General features: G+C 35.5%; 2 protein-coding genes and 1 long non-coding RNA gene across 9 annotated transcripts in view; 1 reads left to right on the plus strand and 2 right to left on the minus strand.

The window, feature by feature from the left end:
* On the minus strand, nucleotides 604–3,582 carry LOC107626828 (probable serine/threonine-protein kinase At1g01540). Of its 2 annotated transcripts, XM_016329730.2 has the most exons (7): nucleotides 2,689–3,582; nucleotides 2,457–2,585; nucleotides 2,079–2,249; nucleotides 1,866–1,995; nucleotides 1,554–1,763; nucleotides 1,187–1,366; nucleotides 604–1,004 (listed from the first exon to the last, which is right to left on the minus strand). In XM_016329730.2, exons 1-6 carry the CDS (start codon nucleotides 3,480–3,482, stop codon nucleotides 1,235–1,237), a joined length of 1,566 nt encoding a protein of 521 aa, XP_016185216.1. In that variant the 5' UTR covers nucleotides 3,483–3,582; the 3' UTR covers nucleotides 604–1,004; nucleotides 1,187–1,234. The 2 variants fall into 2 exon arrangements, with proteins under 2 accessions (XP_016185216.1, XP_016185212.1); XM_016329726.2 differs by having other exon boundaries at nucleotides 604–1,366.
* LOC107626839 lies at nucleotides 3,889–5,016 on the plus strand. The gene is made up of 2 exons (XR_001617547.2): nucleotides 3,889–4,239; nucleotides 4,419–5,016. It is a non-coding gene; the product is annotated as an uncharacterized LOC107626839 (long non-coding RNA).
* LOC107626823 (nicotinate phosphoribosyltransferase 2) overlaps nucleotides 5,261–14,154 on the minus strand; it is a 13,520-nt gene continuing 4,626 nt past the window's right edge. For 3 of the 6 annotated variants that reach the window (XM_021118536.1, XM_021118532.1, XM_016329722.2), the window contains exons 3-16: nucleotides 13,738–13,885; nucleotides 13,163–13,282; nucleotides 12,922–13,056; nucleotides 12,752–12,813; nucleotides 11,545–11,620; nucleotides 10,976–11,077; nucleotides 10,256–10,372; nucleotides 9,424–9,482; nucleotides 8,802–8,976; nucleotides 7,357–7,491; nucleotides 7,171–7,269; nucleotides 6,259–6,367; nucleotides 5,724–5,836; nucleotides 5,261–5,615 (exon numbers count right to left, since the gene is read on the minus strand). In XM_021118536.1, the coding sequence (XP_020974195.1) occupies nucleotides 5,538–5,615; nucleotides 5,724–5,836; nucleotides 6,259–6,367; nucleotides 7,171–7,269; nucleotides 7,357–7,491; nucleotides 8,802–8,976; nucleotides 9,424–9,482; nucleotides 10,256–10,372; nucleotides 10,976–11,077; nucleotides 11,545–11,620; nucleotides 12,752–12,813; nucleotides 12,922–13,056; nucleotides 13,163–13,282; nucleotides 13,738–13,885 (1,528 nt within the window). In that variant the 3' untranslated portion in view covers nucleotides 5,261–5,537. Of the gene's footprint in view, nucleotides 5,616–5,723; nucleotides 5,874–6,258; nucleotides 6,368–7,170; nucleotides 7,270–7,356; nucleotides 7,492–8,801; nucleotides 8,977–9,423; nucleotides 9,483–10,255; nucleotides 10,373–10,975; nucleotides 11,078–11,544; nucleotides 11,621–12,751; nucleotides 12,814–12,921; nucleotides 13,057–13,162; nucleotides 13,283–13,737; nucleotides 13,886–14,154 lie in introns of those variants that run through there. The other 3 variants (XM_021118539.1, XM_021118544.1, XM_021118541.1) reach the window with 3 other exon arrangements.

Below are 14,154 nucleotides of genomic sequence, written 5' to 3' on the forward strand. Positions count from 1 at the left end.
ATCCATGAATACCCCCGATATCCAACTCCCCCGCAGAGAGAAATAAACAGGGATCCCGCAGAAAGAAATAAAGGGGGATCCATGACGGGGCGGGGACACTTTAATAAACGGGGCGGGGCCCCCATGGAGACCATTGCCATTCCTATCTACAATCTTTGAAGTAAAGCAATGCCAAACCTGGCAAACCAATATCAGAAGGACCTTTATCATAAGATGAGACCTTGCCATCTTAAAGGTTCATGCCAAAATTTTCCTTTTCATGGTCACCAAGGTCTGAGATCCAGTGAAACTTATCTTTCTCCTTTTTTATGAAAGATTTTCCATACCATAAAAGTATCAATTGTGGGCCTTGCTCTTATAAAGAGCACAAAAATTCAGCCCCATTAACCAGAAATTTTGTCTCAAGAATTATCTTGGTTCACTCATCTTCAAAGAGAGAGGATCCAATGATTCCAAAATTGGAGACTTTTTGGAGTCTTCACTCTTCACCCAGCTGTTAAGGTCTCCCCAAATCACAACAAAAGTTCCCTACTTATTGCAACATGGAAGGTAAAGTACAATAGCATTGGAAAGACAGAAATTTATCATCTAATGCAAGTTGCATTTCATTCACAAATGTTTTTCCTTTATGTACCATTGGTTGTTACATGAGGGTATCACTTTTACATCTTTTCACTCAAGGCAATATATCAATTATTCACCATTAAAACTGCTTATTCAATTTTAAAGGAAAACAAAACTGAAAGTACTTTACATCGTTCAATCAGCTAAGGGGTGTGGACTCACCCTAATATGTACATTTATAATTTCTCTCATAAATCTTACACTTAATTACACATCTCAATTGAGTATTTCTATCTCAACATGACCTGCTGGGTGCTACAATATGTTACAAAGTACAAACTTTCAATCACATAATCAGATCAAGCATGAGAAGCATTACAACATTTTTTATTCAATGAATGAAGTACATTTACATGATTGACATTAAATTAAAAGCACATCTGCAAAAACACATGGGACAAAGTAAGCAAAGCAAATCTTGTGTTAAGGTTATTGTGGGTATAGGATGAGTGGAAGAAGCCACAAACAAAGTAGAGCAATATACGTAAAAGTCTCATGGATATAAATTGATTTCAGCATCTTTGTACAACAGATTGTAAAGGGACTAGGGAGGGATGGTTACCGTAATCTTTTTGGTAAATTCTATACTCAGCTTCGCTTCTTGGTAGCTTCATCTTGTCTCATTGTCCTGCATCCCACTTTCAGTTCTACAATCATCGCTGGAAACAGTTGCCTCCTCTTTTGGATTGTCGTTTACTTTATTCTTGGGCGTGTATCCCGATTCCCTTCTAGCTCTACGATCCTGAAACAAGATAAAGAAACTTTATTAATGAGTAAACAAAACAACTTCCTGTTGTGAACATTAAATGTCAGGGATGCAAAGTAAGGTCTTTATTTAACTTCCGAATTAAAGAAAACCCAAACCGCAGGTAGCATTTCTTAATTATTCAACAATTATGATACTGAGGTCATAGCAGAAAAGCTCTAACCTCTTTGTAAGGGGATTCTTCAGCTTCAAGCATGTGTACAATATGTCCCATTTTAGGCCGCTTTTGTGCATTTGAGTCTGTGCAGCGCAATGCTACAATAAGTACTCTCTTTAGGGCCCTTGAATTCGGTTTCTCAGGGAGTTTGGGATCCAACACTCCCTCTGCATTTCTATTACCAACCATCTTCTTTAGCCAGTCAACTAAATTCACCTGAAAATTTCAGCTTTTCAGTTACAAGTGAAAAATACAATATCTAAAGAGTCTAAAGACTAACATCTCAAATGCAGTTTTGCAACAGCAGACAGAACAAACCTGCTCCGATGGCCGTCTATAATCAACAGGATTCCTGCCTGTAATTACTTCCATTATAAGGATTCCGAAACTATACACATCACTTCGTTCATTCAACATGCCGGTACTTGCATATTCAGGAGCTACGTATCTGTCAAAAAGATTATATGTAAGGGAACATATGGAAGAGTTTACCAAAGAAAGAGAAATGTGAACAAGGGAGAGTGTACAAACCCGAATGTACCCATTACACGAGTTGTAATGTAGTTGCTATCAGAGTCAAGGAGTTTAGCAAGTCCAAAGTCAGACACCTTTGAATTCCATTGCTTGTCAATCAAAATATTGCTCGATTTAATGTCGCGATGAACAACTTTGGGTTCCAACCCCTCATGAAGATAAGCTAACCTATAATGAAACATAGCAGTTCTAAGTCATGACCAACTAAAAGCAATTATGCCAATGAATTAAAAGGAATTATATCCATAAATTGGAATTAAATTATCCTTAAAAAATAAAATAAAATAAAAAAGCCCACCAAAGCCAATTAATTACACATAATAAAGGAACATGAAGTTAAATAATGCAAGTTAATTTGAAGGTTTTTTTACTTACCCTTTTGCAGTTCCAAGAATTATGTTCATTCTAATTTCCCAAGTGAGAGGACTACAAGGTCCAACTGCAACATCGCCATGCAGCCATTGCTCCAAGTTTCCGTTATCAACGTACTCATATACAAGCATTCTGTTAGAGGCGAAAACTCACTTCATTATAATCAATTTATAACAAAAGAATATTAGGGCACAAATATAAGAAGAGAAGAGAAGAGAAGAGAGTAAATAAATACCTATGAGCACCTTCAGCACAATACCCGAGCAACCTCACCAGATTCTTATGCCGAACTCGCCCTATAGCTTCCACCTCAACCTTGAACTCTTTCTCAGCTTGACCTCTAAGGTTCCGATTCAAATTGAAGTTGTAGTACACATTCAACACACCAGAATTGTCGTTGAAGATGCCGTGGTAAACAATCCCGTAGCCTCCTTCGCCGATAACGTTGTCGTTGGCAAAGCTATTGGTGGAAACTTCAAGCTCCCTAAGGGTGTACCAGTGTCCCCAACCCAAATGCGACACCTCAGGGATCACCGTAGGAGCCTGCTGATTATGCTCCAATGCCTCCCCGCTTTCGTGATTCGATTGCGAAGATGACCTCACGAAAGCCCGTTCCGGGTACGATATTCTATGGTTCTTCCCAATCTCAAACTGAATTCTCTTAAACCCCAAAGCCGCGTTGCTGTTGCTGTTGTTGCTTTCTTCTGCTTCTGGTGGCGGCGGGTGAGGGTCCGGCTCAGGAGTGGGGTCGGGCTGGCAGGGAAGCCCAACGGGCTTGGGAGAAGAAGACGAATGGGTGGGCTCTATCTTGATTTCTTGGATTTCTTTGGAGACGTCGGGAATGGTGTGGCGGTTTCTCTTATTGGTGGTGGAGAGCTTGGAGGCGAGCCAGAGGGAGATGAGGACGAGGATGAGGACAATGGCGGCGCCGACGCAGACACCGCCGACCACCCAGAGGCGGAGACCGAAGATTGATGTTTGCTTGGAGAGCTGGTCGTTCATTGTTGGCGGTGTGGGGTGGTCGGGCATTGGGCTTCAGTTAACTTAACTAACAGTAGTTAAGTTAACTAACTGAGTTAATGTTTATGCTACTGAAGACGAGTTTGAGTGGTGAGAGTGAGGAAGGAGGAGGGAGAAAGGGAGTGTGAATGGGAGTGGAGGCAAGCTGGCATGATGGGACATTTTGAAGAAGAGAGAGAGTGAATGATGAAGAAAGAGGAATGTGTGTTTTGTGTTTGCGAGTGAGAGTGGCGATGACGCGGGGTCAAATTTTTGCTATCCTGACATCGCCATCGCGGTTGGGTTCTGACAGCTTCTCTTATCGTTAAGGCAATATGCATCTAGTAGCCTTTCATATTTGAAGCTAATCCACGCCTTGGGACGCTCTCCGCTCTTGATCCAGAAGCCTGTTTGTAGTGGTTTGGTGACATCTCTTGCTACTTCGAACTTGAGAAACTCTCTCATTAGTACACCATCCACTATTGGGTTCTCGACTTCTGCCAATATTCTCATCATATTGCCTATCGCTCTAGTTGTTTTCACTCTCATATAATCAACTGGAACTCCATGTACTTGAATCCAAAATTCCATGTATTCATGACTTACCTCATAGATTGAAACATCTTGAGACTAATACTGCAGGTTTATTAGACTATCCCTGATATTCCACGAGCCGTTGTGGAGAATCTTTAATCTATAGTTAATGTTTTTAAAGCTAATGAGTATTTTATTTCTCCCTACTTCTGTGATAGCCACTCCAGTCAGATTGTCCCAGAGACTGAGTAAGGTATTTTTGCATATCTTAAATTTTACTTCCTTGTCTGATAACACTTTCTCCAATAAGTTGAGATGGTCTGGAACATATCCTGCATTTCTGTTGAGATTCAGACAGATCGTCTTCCCTTCAATTGGATGTATTCCAAAGTTGTCCATTTGACTTGGTTAACAGTTTGCTCTGATTTGTAGTGATCTGCTCCTTGGAACAATGCTTGGCTGCTATGATGGTGACACGATAGTGTTATGTGGTTATTGCTGCTGTGTTTTGGTGGTCTAACAAGAAGCAATGCTGGCGACGAATGTTACTTAGTGAGGGTGATGATGGGTGGAAAATCTATGGGTGAAAAACTCTCGGTGAAGGGCTTTAAGTAAAGGGTTATTGCTATTCTTCCTCTATCCTGGTATAATATATGGTCTAAGTGATAGAATGGTAGAATGGTTCAAGATTTGGTTATGTTTGTGTTGGGATTGTGCTTAATTTGCTTGTTTGGAGTTGGTGATATATGTGTTTAAGGAATGGTCAATGCTATTTGGTCAGGACCTGCGTTCTAGGTTGACTTTCCAGACGAGAGGAAAATCTCTCCCAATGAGAATTGCATTACCAGCTTGTATCCCTTTGTATACCATGCGAATTTCTTCTGGGCCTTTAGTCTTATTATTTATAAAAAAGAAAATATTTGAAGTATAGAACTCCTCGTAAAAATAAAGATAAAATAAATAGTATAAAAATTATATACAATTATTTGTTTCTTTTTCCTTTATATAAAGGTGTAAAGTTAATGGTCCATTAACACTTCTAACATTAATATTCTTGTAAAGGGTTTAACAATTTAGTTAGTTACATATCACCTTTTTTTTTTTTATCCTAAAGGGCATTTTGTTATTCTTTCAAAAGCATAATAGTAGAATCATAGAAATAAACGGGAACTCTATCTATTTCAGTTACATATGTTTTTTTTCTCTTTAGGGTTAGATATTTTATAGAAATAGTATACAAGTTTGAGATTAAAAGAAAGGATAAATCACACCCATAAATAACACGCTCTCCGCACTGTACTTTTTATATTTCAACGGAAAAATGCCAACAATGTAACTTTAAGAGTTTAAGTAATGAATTAACATTGCGGTCAAGGGTAAAGATAGATTATTAGGGCTGGAAAAAAAATTATTACTCCTTTACAATTTAAAATACAGTTAAAAACACACTGAATCTATGCTATACTGGATGACAGGATTTTTTTTTTTACAGAAATCCTCTTTGCCCAAATTATTAGGTTATCATAATATGCTACTTTATTTTTTTTATTATTACTGCAACTCCCCAACCGGTGCCTCATTGAGCCACAAGAAATGAATGAAGTCATATAACTTTGCGCTTACACTAACCTGCTCATAAACGAGGAAAAAGGAATTCAGATTCAAAATCATTCAAGAAGAAAAAAATAAAATAAAATAAAATAAAATAAAAGAGAAGCATAGAATAGTTTCTGTGACCTTGTATGGAGTTGGATTAAGCCTCCTCATGTGATCAGGTCGCATTTGTTCAAGTTGCTGGATGCATCGCTCCCTAATGTCCCTTAGAGTTGGCAATGTTTCCCGTCTTTTATCTTCAAAATTAAATCATTAAGTTACTTAATTGCATATCTGAAATGCAGATGAATGAATGCTCATAAGCCATTTCAAATACTTCTGAAAACCCGATAACACATGATCATTTCATTTCAGGTGTGAAATGATACATTTGACAACTGTATCATTGCCATATGAGAGAATATCTTTCATAAAATTCTTTATTGTCTTAGCTTATGGTGTAACAGCGTGTAGCAAATGTAGCATGCAAACAAATTACAATAATTAATAAGAAATCATTGAAGTGGAAAGAAAATGAGGGGAGGAAAATGGACAAAGCTTCACATTTCAACCTCTATTTCCCTCCAAAATCAAAACTCAAACATAGCTGAGCATGCAGAGAATTATAGTTATCAATGACCATCAAATTCATACCAGACTTTTGGTAATTTGTTCTCACCTGAATTACCAGGCCAGTAGCACCTTAGAAGCTCCTCAACTTGCTGCGGCACCACATATGCTCTCTTGGATTCTTGGAAGGGATGGCGGCACAGGATCCTTTCTCCCACCTGTGAATTATAAGAATAACTAAATAATGTTTGTGCCGCCATTTTTTAACTACACATGGCTAGCCAATAGGATTAAACCATAGTGTTGCAAGGGTACGAGACAATTCAATAATGCAAGCTTCCTGATCATTAATTGATTTTAGACTAAACTTGCTGATAGTCCCTCAAAGATACATGTGATATGATATCAATTGAGTACTCAAAATATTGTAACATCAATTTACTCCCTAAAGAATTCATGTCATATCAATTTAATTCTTAAAAAGATTTTTTACATCAATGTAGTCTATGAAAAAGACACCAAGTAGATATCATATTCGTTCTTTTAAGGACTAAATTGACATGGAATTTACTTTTTTCAGGGACTAAATTGATGTAACAAATCTTTGAAGAACTGAATTGATGTGATGTATTCTTTTACGGACCAACTTAATGTCAAAAATCCTTCAGGGACTATACTGAAGTCGCATGTATCTTTCCGGAACTAAATAGATAATTTAGTCTTGATGATTTATATTATTCAACAGAGTGTAGAATAGCCACTGGATATGGATTTACATGAATGAAAGTTCACTATCAATAACTGCACAGAAAAGGGGTATTCTTTGTCCAGCTCCCCCTAAGGTAAGGCTGGACCAGAAGGGACCTTATCAGTGTGGCAGAGAGAGGAGAGTAACTCAATAGATAAATAAGTACAGGCTTCAACCTAAACATTACAATTTTCTCGTTCTTGTACTAGAACCGGGTTATTCTACCCAGGGAAAAGAAAGAATATAGCATGACCCATAGTGTAAAAAAAATACCTTAGGAGATGGTTCGTTTTCCCCAGTCATGATGTCTACCAGGGGATAACCTTCTTTACCATACAACCTATAGCTTCGCTTCTTACATGGAATAGAGACCTAGATTGCAGAAGGAACAGAGAAAAGGATTATAATTGACAATCAACATGTGATTACAATAACATTTACAATTCAGTCTATTCAAACCTTTGACACATCTTCAGAAAGTTTGATACGAGGCTGATTATTTATTTCAACCAACTTGAAAACTACACCTAAAGCAGCTTGAGCATAACATGTGACCAGGTATGTACCAATTCCAAAGGCATCAACCTCATGACCCTGTAGAGTAAATCAAAATCAAATGGGAAGGGTAGGATGATCAATCATTTACCTTTGTTAATTTTTCAAGACACAATAACCAACTAAGTCCCATTATTGAGGCCAGACCTGTTGTTAATCCCCCCGCCACTTTTTTCCAAATCACTAGATAAAATTGTTTTCATTACGCGTAATGATACTTGCACAACCAATTTGGGGTAAACTTTACACACCTAAGATCTAAAGGTAGAGAGAGTGGCTAAGTGAGAATCAAGTGGGGTCTATAATTAATCTAATGGTGATAAAGTTGGTGTGCAAATGAGAAACACCTCTTCGAACGTGAAGATATCATTTTCCTTCCATTACATCATCCACTCTCACACAAACACAAATAAAACCAATCAGAGAGAGGATATCTTCTGAAGAAAGTAATGTCCTCCATATTCTCTTTAATAAGTCAGCATTACACATTTGGATTGAGAACTATCACTTATTTTGCCAGTAGACTCACCAAAGAGACTAGATTTTTCGATTTGGGCTATCTGGCTGGGGGTTACGGTCTATTCACCTTTAACTAGTTTTGTTTAGTTGCAGATTAAGGACTGGATAAGTCAAAAAGTAAATTGAAGGAGGCAAATCAGATAGTATACATAATTCCTGAGCACTTATTATAGTAACCAAATGTCCAAATTCAATTCTATATTATTAACATCATCTGGAGCTAGGAATCTAGGATACAGCTTCCCATTTGATAAAAAATCCTAAGTTCTACACTTAAATAACGTGGTTTTTAATCACACCTTAATTTATTGATCTTTTGGTTAATAGACAAAATATTTCTAGGACTTAAAGGTCCATTTGGAAGTTTTAAGGAGAATGAAGATGAATGATGAATTATGAATAATGAAATGGAATGAACATATTGAGGGAGTAAGATAACCATCATAAGATTGTGCCTCAATGTTGTAAAACATAAACCCAGAAACTGACAGATAACCGTGGTACACAAATATGCAACACTAACATAAGCATACTTTTACTCTTTTACTATATTACTGCATTTTATGCACACTAATTATCTCCACATACATGTTATATTATCAATTTACTAGAATTTATAATATTGAAAATAACTACTGTCAATCAACTTTTCATCTATATATTTTTATTTAGGAAAAAAGCATTAGAATAACTACCCACCCAATTTAATCTCTAACTTTTTAGGATAGAATTTACATTGTTGTAAACACAAAAATGAACACAGCTTAACTATTAAGCTGCTGAATAAATGGGCAGAAAGATACAGGTTCAAGTTAGTAATGATTACTTACCTGTTTGTTTAAAGCATCTATAGTTTCCTCATTGAGGTCATTACTAGCAGTGATAGCCATCTTCCCAAATTCAGGCACTGCAAATTCCTTCTCAATGGAGCAAAAGAACTTCCTTGCCTCACAAGACAAATATGCAAGGTCACCAGAGTCCAATCTAATGCCTACAGCTTTGTATCTGCATAGGAAATCATCCAAAACTTAAGTACTGAATGACAAGGGGGAATCACATTGTTCTTTTCTTTTCCTTTTTATTTTTTTCCCACTCCCCTTATTTCTTTTGTAAACAGGAAGAGGCAGGTTACTATGATACTATTTGAACCAACACATTATCAATTACTACCCAGTGCATGTAAGAAGGGATATTACAGTCAATTAACAGCTATAATATTTCATATTGAAAATAACAAACATCATAACAAGCCATAATCTAACTATAATGTCTGCAATACCTTAAGCTACATATGGTTTCGAGAAAACTATAAGGAAATATAGTTACACCCTTCCGAAAAGCTATAGTTTTAGGCGAAGGGCCAAGTACTCCAACCAGAACTATGTAGAAAATGATTTAAAACTTTTTACAAGGAGATAATAGCGGTAATAGACAAGAGAAACTCTCTCATACCCTAAATCCTGGAGAGCTAATGCTACTGCACAAAAATTAGGGATTCCACTTCTCATGACCTGTCAAAAGAAATGAAATTATCTCAAGAAATAGCTTGTCTAAGAAGAAACAAAAGGAATGAGCAAAAGAAATAAGAAATTTATGAGTTGCTTTAAAACATTATTAAAAATAATAAACATTGATGAGTAATATAATAAAAAGAAAAAAGAAAAAAAGCTTGTCCAATTTCAAATTTAAGATAACATTGCAATAAAAAAAAATTGGTATGAATTAGTAGGCAGACGTTGAAGGGTCAGATGTGTTAACAACATTTATGTCAGAAATAAGTACCATTGTATCACATCACTAAGATAGCATTTGGAAGGGAAATAGAGCTGAAAGACGAAAACTAAATTAAGTCAACTTAGTCTCATTCATTCATATTGCAGTTATTTGCCCTCAAAAATCATGCAAGCTGTGTGATTCGCCTGTCTCTCAGCCAAATCGATAGAGACCCAAGAAGAACTGATTCCCATCATTTAGCTTATAACAAATTCTTAGTTTTATTCTCAATCATTGCAGACTAAAATATAAATCATGATTGGGAAACAGATGCAATTCATAGTATCCCAATTAAAACATAAACATTCTGTTTTCGTTTCACGGAAGAAATAAAGGAAAGATAAACAGAAACAACACCTTAGCCTTGTCCCATTAGGTGGAATTGGCAAAGAAAGAGTAAGCAAGATACCATAAATCCAATTCCATACTTACTGGACATTGCTGGATAAAAGGATGCTCAGATGATATATATAATGTTTAAGAAACAGACTGTTGCAAAGAAGATACTTACATCGTATGTATCCACAAGGGCAAGAAAGCTATCTGGAAATGCCAGTGCATATGATGTGAATGCTGCCAACTCGCTTTGATTGGTCTCACCAAAAATGCCACGCAATGAACTTGACCACTGCACATTGGGAGCACGAATTAGTGAACTATGAATCTATGATTATATCACCTTTGATCTTTTAAGAGTGCATAATATAAAATATTCTAGCAGAAGAATTATTATTATTTGTGGAACATTTCCAAAGCAGAAGAGTATATTGCCCGTGACATAGGCATGATCTGAAAGACTAAAAGCATCTTTTAGCCACTGTACTAGATGTTGCTTTACATATACAAAGGCATAAGTCTTTCCATAACAGATTGCTATGCATACATTCATGCCATCACCAGTTGAATGTTTTCTTTTAATTTTCTTGGTCTTCTAAATAAGAATTCTTTAGTTATATTAAAAACAACAATATTTTAGCTTCCAAAATTCATGCCATAACAAACCAGAATAGGTTAAATTCTCTAGAATAATGCTAGCATATGCAGTAGTTAACATGAACATCTGTTGTGTGCAAACATTGACTTTTACATTACAGAGTTCATGTAAAAACATTTGATATGCACTGATTTAATAAAGAAAAGAGCCTACCATGTTTATATCTTGGCATAAACAATACAAAAAGAACTATAATATAAAGGCAACATTATGATCTAAATGTTTATATCCTAGTACCTGTATTTTGTTCAGCCATGTTTGAACAAGACTAACGAAATCTTCACAAGTACTTGAACCATCTTTCCTACTAAGTGACTTGTCTATAATCTCATCAAGGCTCTGCACATGACAGCACAGACAAGGTACACATAGAATTAAGTGAAATTATATATCAGGAAATGTGACAGGTCACATAAAAAATAATAATGCCAACAAAAGTAATCACATAAAGATTAACCTACCAAAGGCAATTCAGCTTGTTTGGTAACGATATTTATCAAAACAAACTAGATTGAAACTCCACCATTAAAAAGAAAAATAAACAGTTTAAAGTTTCATCTGCTGTAATTTTGCAGTTTTGCTTTGACTGCACATTGTGGAAGAATAACATTTATATCTATATTCCCACTTAACAGCAATTCTCCATTAATTATCATGGACTTCTGCACCCACTAAAAATTTGGAACTATTCTTTCACAAACTAATTGAAAGAGAGAAGAGAAAAAAGCTATGCTGGGATTGCCTTTGAAAAATCTCTTAAGAAATATCAAACAAATTTATAAAGCTTCAGTGAAATGGTTACACACCATATATGAGCTAACAAAGGCATGGGAATGAGTACCACGTAGGGGTATCCCAAATAACTTTCCAGCTGCAACATTGCTGATTAGGACACATGAAAACGTCACAGAAGCAAAGGTTAGAAACCTAAATAATAATAATAACAAAGAAGATCAACCCCCCCTTTTTTTTCTCTATCTTTGACTTTCTTTTGAGTGACCTACCCCCATATCAGAAGGTGTAGAGTGAGGCCTGCAACTGCAAGGGTGACTTTCCCCTAATATTCCATATGTTACCATATTGTGCAAACACAATTTATGTGTTCAATTGGAAGCAGCTAAGCATATAATATTCACCAATATGTACACATGAACCTAGTTAGACTATCTCTCAATATTAGGATTAATTTACTTTATTCATCTGCAAACCGCGCCGATTTAGATGAACAATGAAAGTGCAAATGATCTCAAAGGAAAGAAAACAAATTAAGGGTTCCTCCAAAACCAATAGAAAACTTCACATGATAATGCTACATCCATCTCATCACATAATAATGACTTAAAATAGTAACAAAAGGAGATCAACAATAAAATGACATGTTGGTGATCAATTCAAGTTCTCTTAATTGGATTATCTGACTAGCCAAATAGTCATGCAAGGTTCTGTGCCATTTTTAACCAAGAATTCCTCGTCATAATTAAACTATTACATAGAAATGCTGGTATAAAAAGAATGTCATGATATTTTGATAATTAATGTTTAACTGCAATCTCTCCCCTTCATACAAGTTTCCCATTTCCCTTCTACATCTCATTCATTTTCATAATCGAGGTAATTTCTTGAATCTTGCAACATGATAGTTTTAATTTTGACAAAAGTGATTTTGGTTAGAGATGCCACTAAGCAGATTTAGCACTCCTGCAACACTAAACTCTTCAGACCTGTGATCATGGATTTATCAACATTGGAACTATACAACAAAGAGTCTACCATGTTGTTCTAAATGCTCTAATCAAATATTCCAGTTAGAATTATATTTGATGACATAATTGAAAACATATTGGAATATACTAACATTTTTTTAAATATTGTAGTTCCACGAAAACTCAAGAACATTAACTGTTAGAACTACATAGTATAATGAACATTTCCACATTGAAATTAAAAAAGCAAATAAATGCCGCTAGGAAATATAGGAAATAATTGCTTAATTGATTATTGATAGTATAATACCTGGTTGCATCAAATCCACCGATATAGCAGTACTTTGATGCACTTAGTCCCCCATCAGGACCCTGAGTACAATACAGTCAAAATGAGAATTTCATTTAATTTAATAAATACAAAAAGACAATTTTTCCTAAAATTACACATTCAAAAGTGGTTTTAAAAGACTTTGTAACCTGAGCCCTTCGTAGTCCAAATTCAAGTAGTGTTTTGGATTTTCCAGCAACATTACGGTGTCTTGCAGCATTTGTAGAAACTAATGATGCATAATTAATAAGATTCACAAATGGTGTTTCTAGCAATTGAACCACCTGAACAGTATAGAAAGTCAACGTAAGGTAAGAAATAAGTTGTCTAAAAGAAATAACTATATAAAAAAGCATTTAGAGTGGGTATTTGATGGTAGCATGTACTCACGGCAATTGGACCTTCAACTCGCAACAGGGGTATCTTAGGAAAAACAATGGATCCCTCAGGAATAGCATACAACTCAACATCAGAACAGTCAATTCCTCTGAGATAATCAAAGAATCCATCCTACAATAAATAATAGTTATCAATTATAAATAACTTATGGTTTATATATGAGGGTTCCATACTAGAAAATGCCAGCAGCATTAAAACTTTTAACAGAATAGTCATCAACCATGTTGTTTGAGACTTAAGCATAGCCCAATGCTATTATAAGAAACATTTTATAAAATTGTAAAAGAATGATAAATATCCCGTTAACAACCAACTGAAGAAATTGCCTTTGTCTTAAGTACTCACAATACAAATAGTTCTGATCTATCTATACCTATTATTGCCTACACAAGTTCTACAATCTAATTGGTAATTACTATAACTATCATTTCCTTTATTGAAAAGTCTTCAATGTAAATGATAACAAGAGAAAAACTTTACTCAACAACTAAGATGAAATCATCCTACTCAATCCCACAATGAAACATTAATGTCATGGCCAGGAAAATAATCATAATTTGGTCTACCTCACACGAACCAGGTAAACTTTCCCTGATAAAATTGATCTCATCCTCTATGAGTCTGAAATTAGCAATGAACCTGATGCATTCCTCCAAACCAGCAAAGACAGTATACTCTCCACCAAATGGATTCTTCCGAAAATATAAATCAAAGCTGAAATGAAATTCAAATCTTCTAACATAAACATACACCACCATGCATCTAAGACAAATTAATACTACTAAGTCCAATCTAATCTCCAAAATATGTTGATTATCCAGTGACTAAAATATAAACACTAACCCTAAAGACGAAACTGAAACTGTTCAATTCAGCAATAAATAAATAAATCATTTCGAGCTAACTCAGCAACCAAAACACCAAGCAACAAAAAGAAAATGCAAATTTATGCAAAAAAAAAAAAAGAAAAGGTAAGAACACAT

This window comes from Arachis ipaensis, chromosome B01 (genome assembly GCF_000816755.2).
Source record: "Arachis ipaensis cultivar K30076 chromosome B01, Araip1.1, whole genome shotgun sequence".
In the NCBI taxonomy this organism is placed as follows: Eukaryota; Viridiplantae; Streptophyta; class Magnoliopsida; order Fabales; family Fabaceae; genus Arachis; species Arachis ipaensis.

Coding starts and splice junctions, on each gene's coding strand:
- LOC107626828 (XM_016329730.2), bottom strand. CDS start 3,482: ATGCCCGACCACCCCACACCGCCAACAATGAACGACCAGCTCTCCAAG. Junction 2,586..2,688: donor TGTGCTGAAGGTGCTCATAG/GTATTTATTTAC, acceptor CGCCTCTAACAG/AATGCTTGTATATGAGTACG. Junction 2,250..2,456: donor ATTCTTGGAACTGCAAAAGG/GTAAGTAAAAAA, acceptor GTTTCATTATAG/GTTAGCTTATCTTCATGAGG.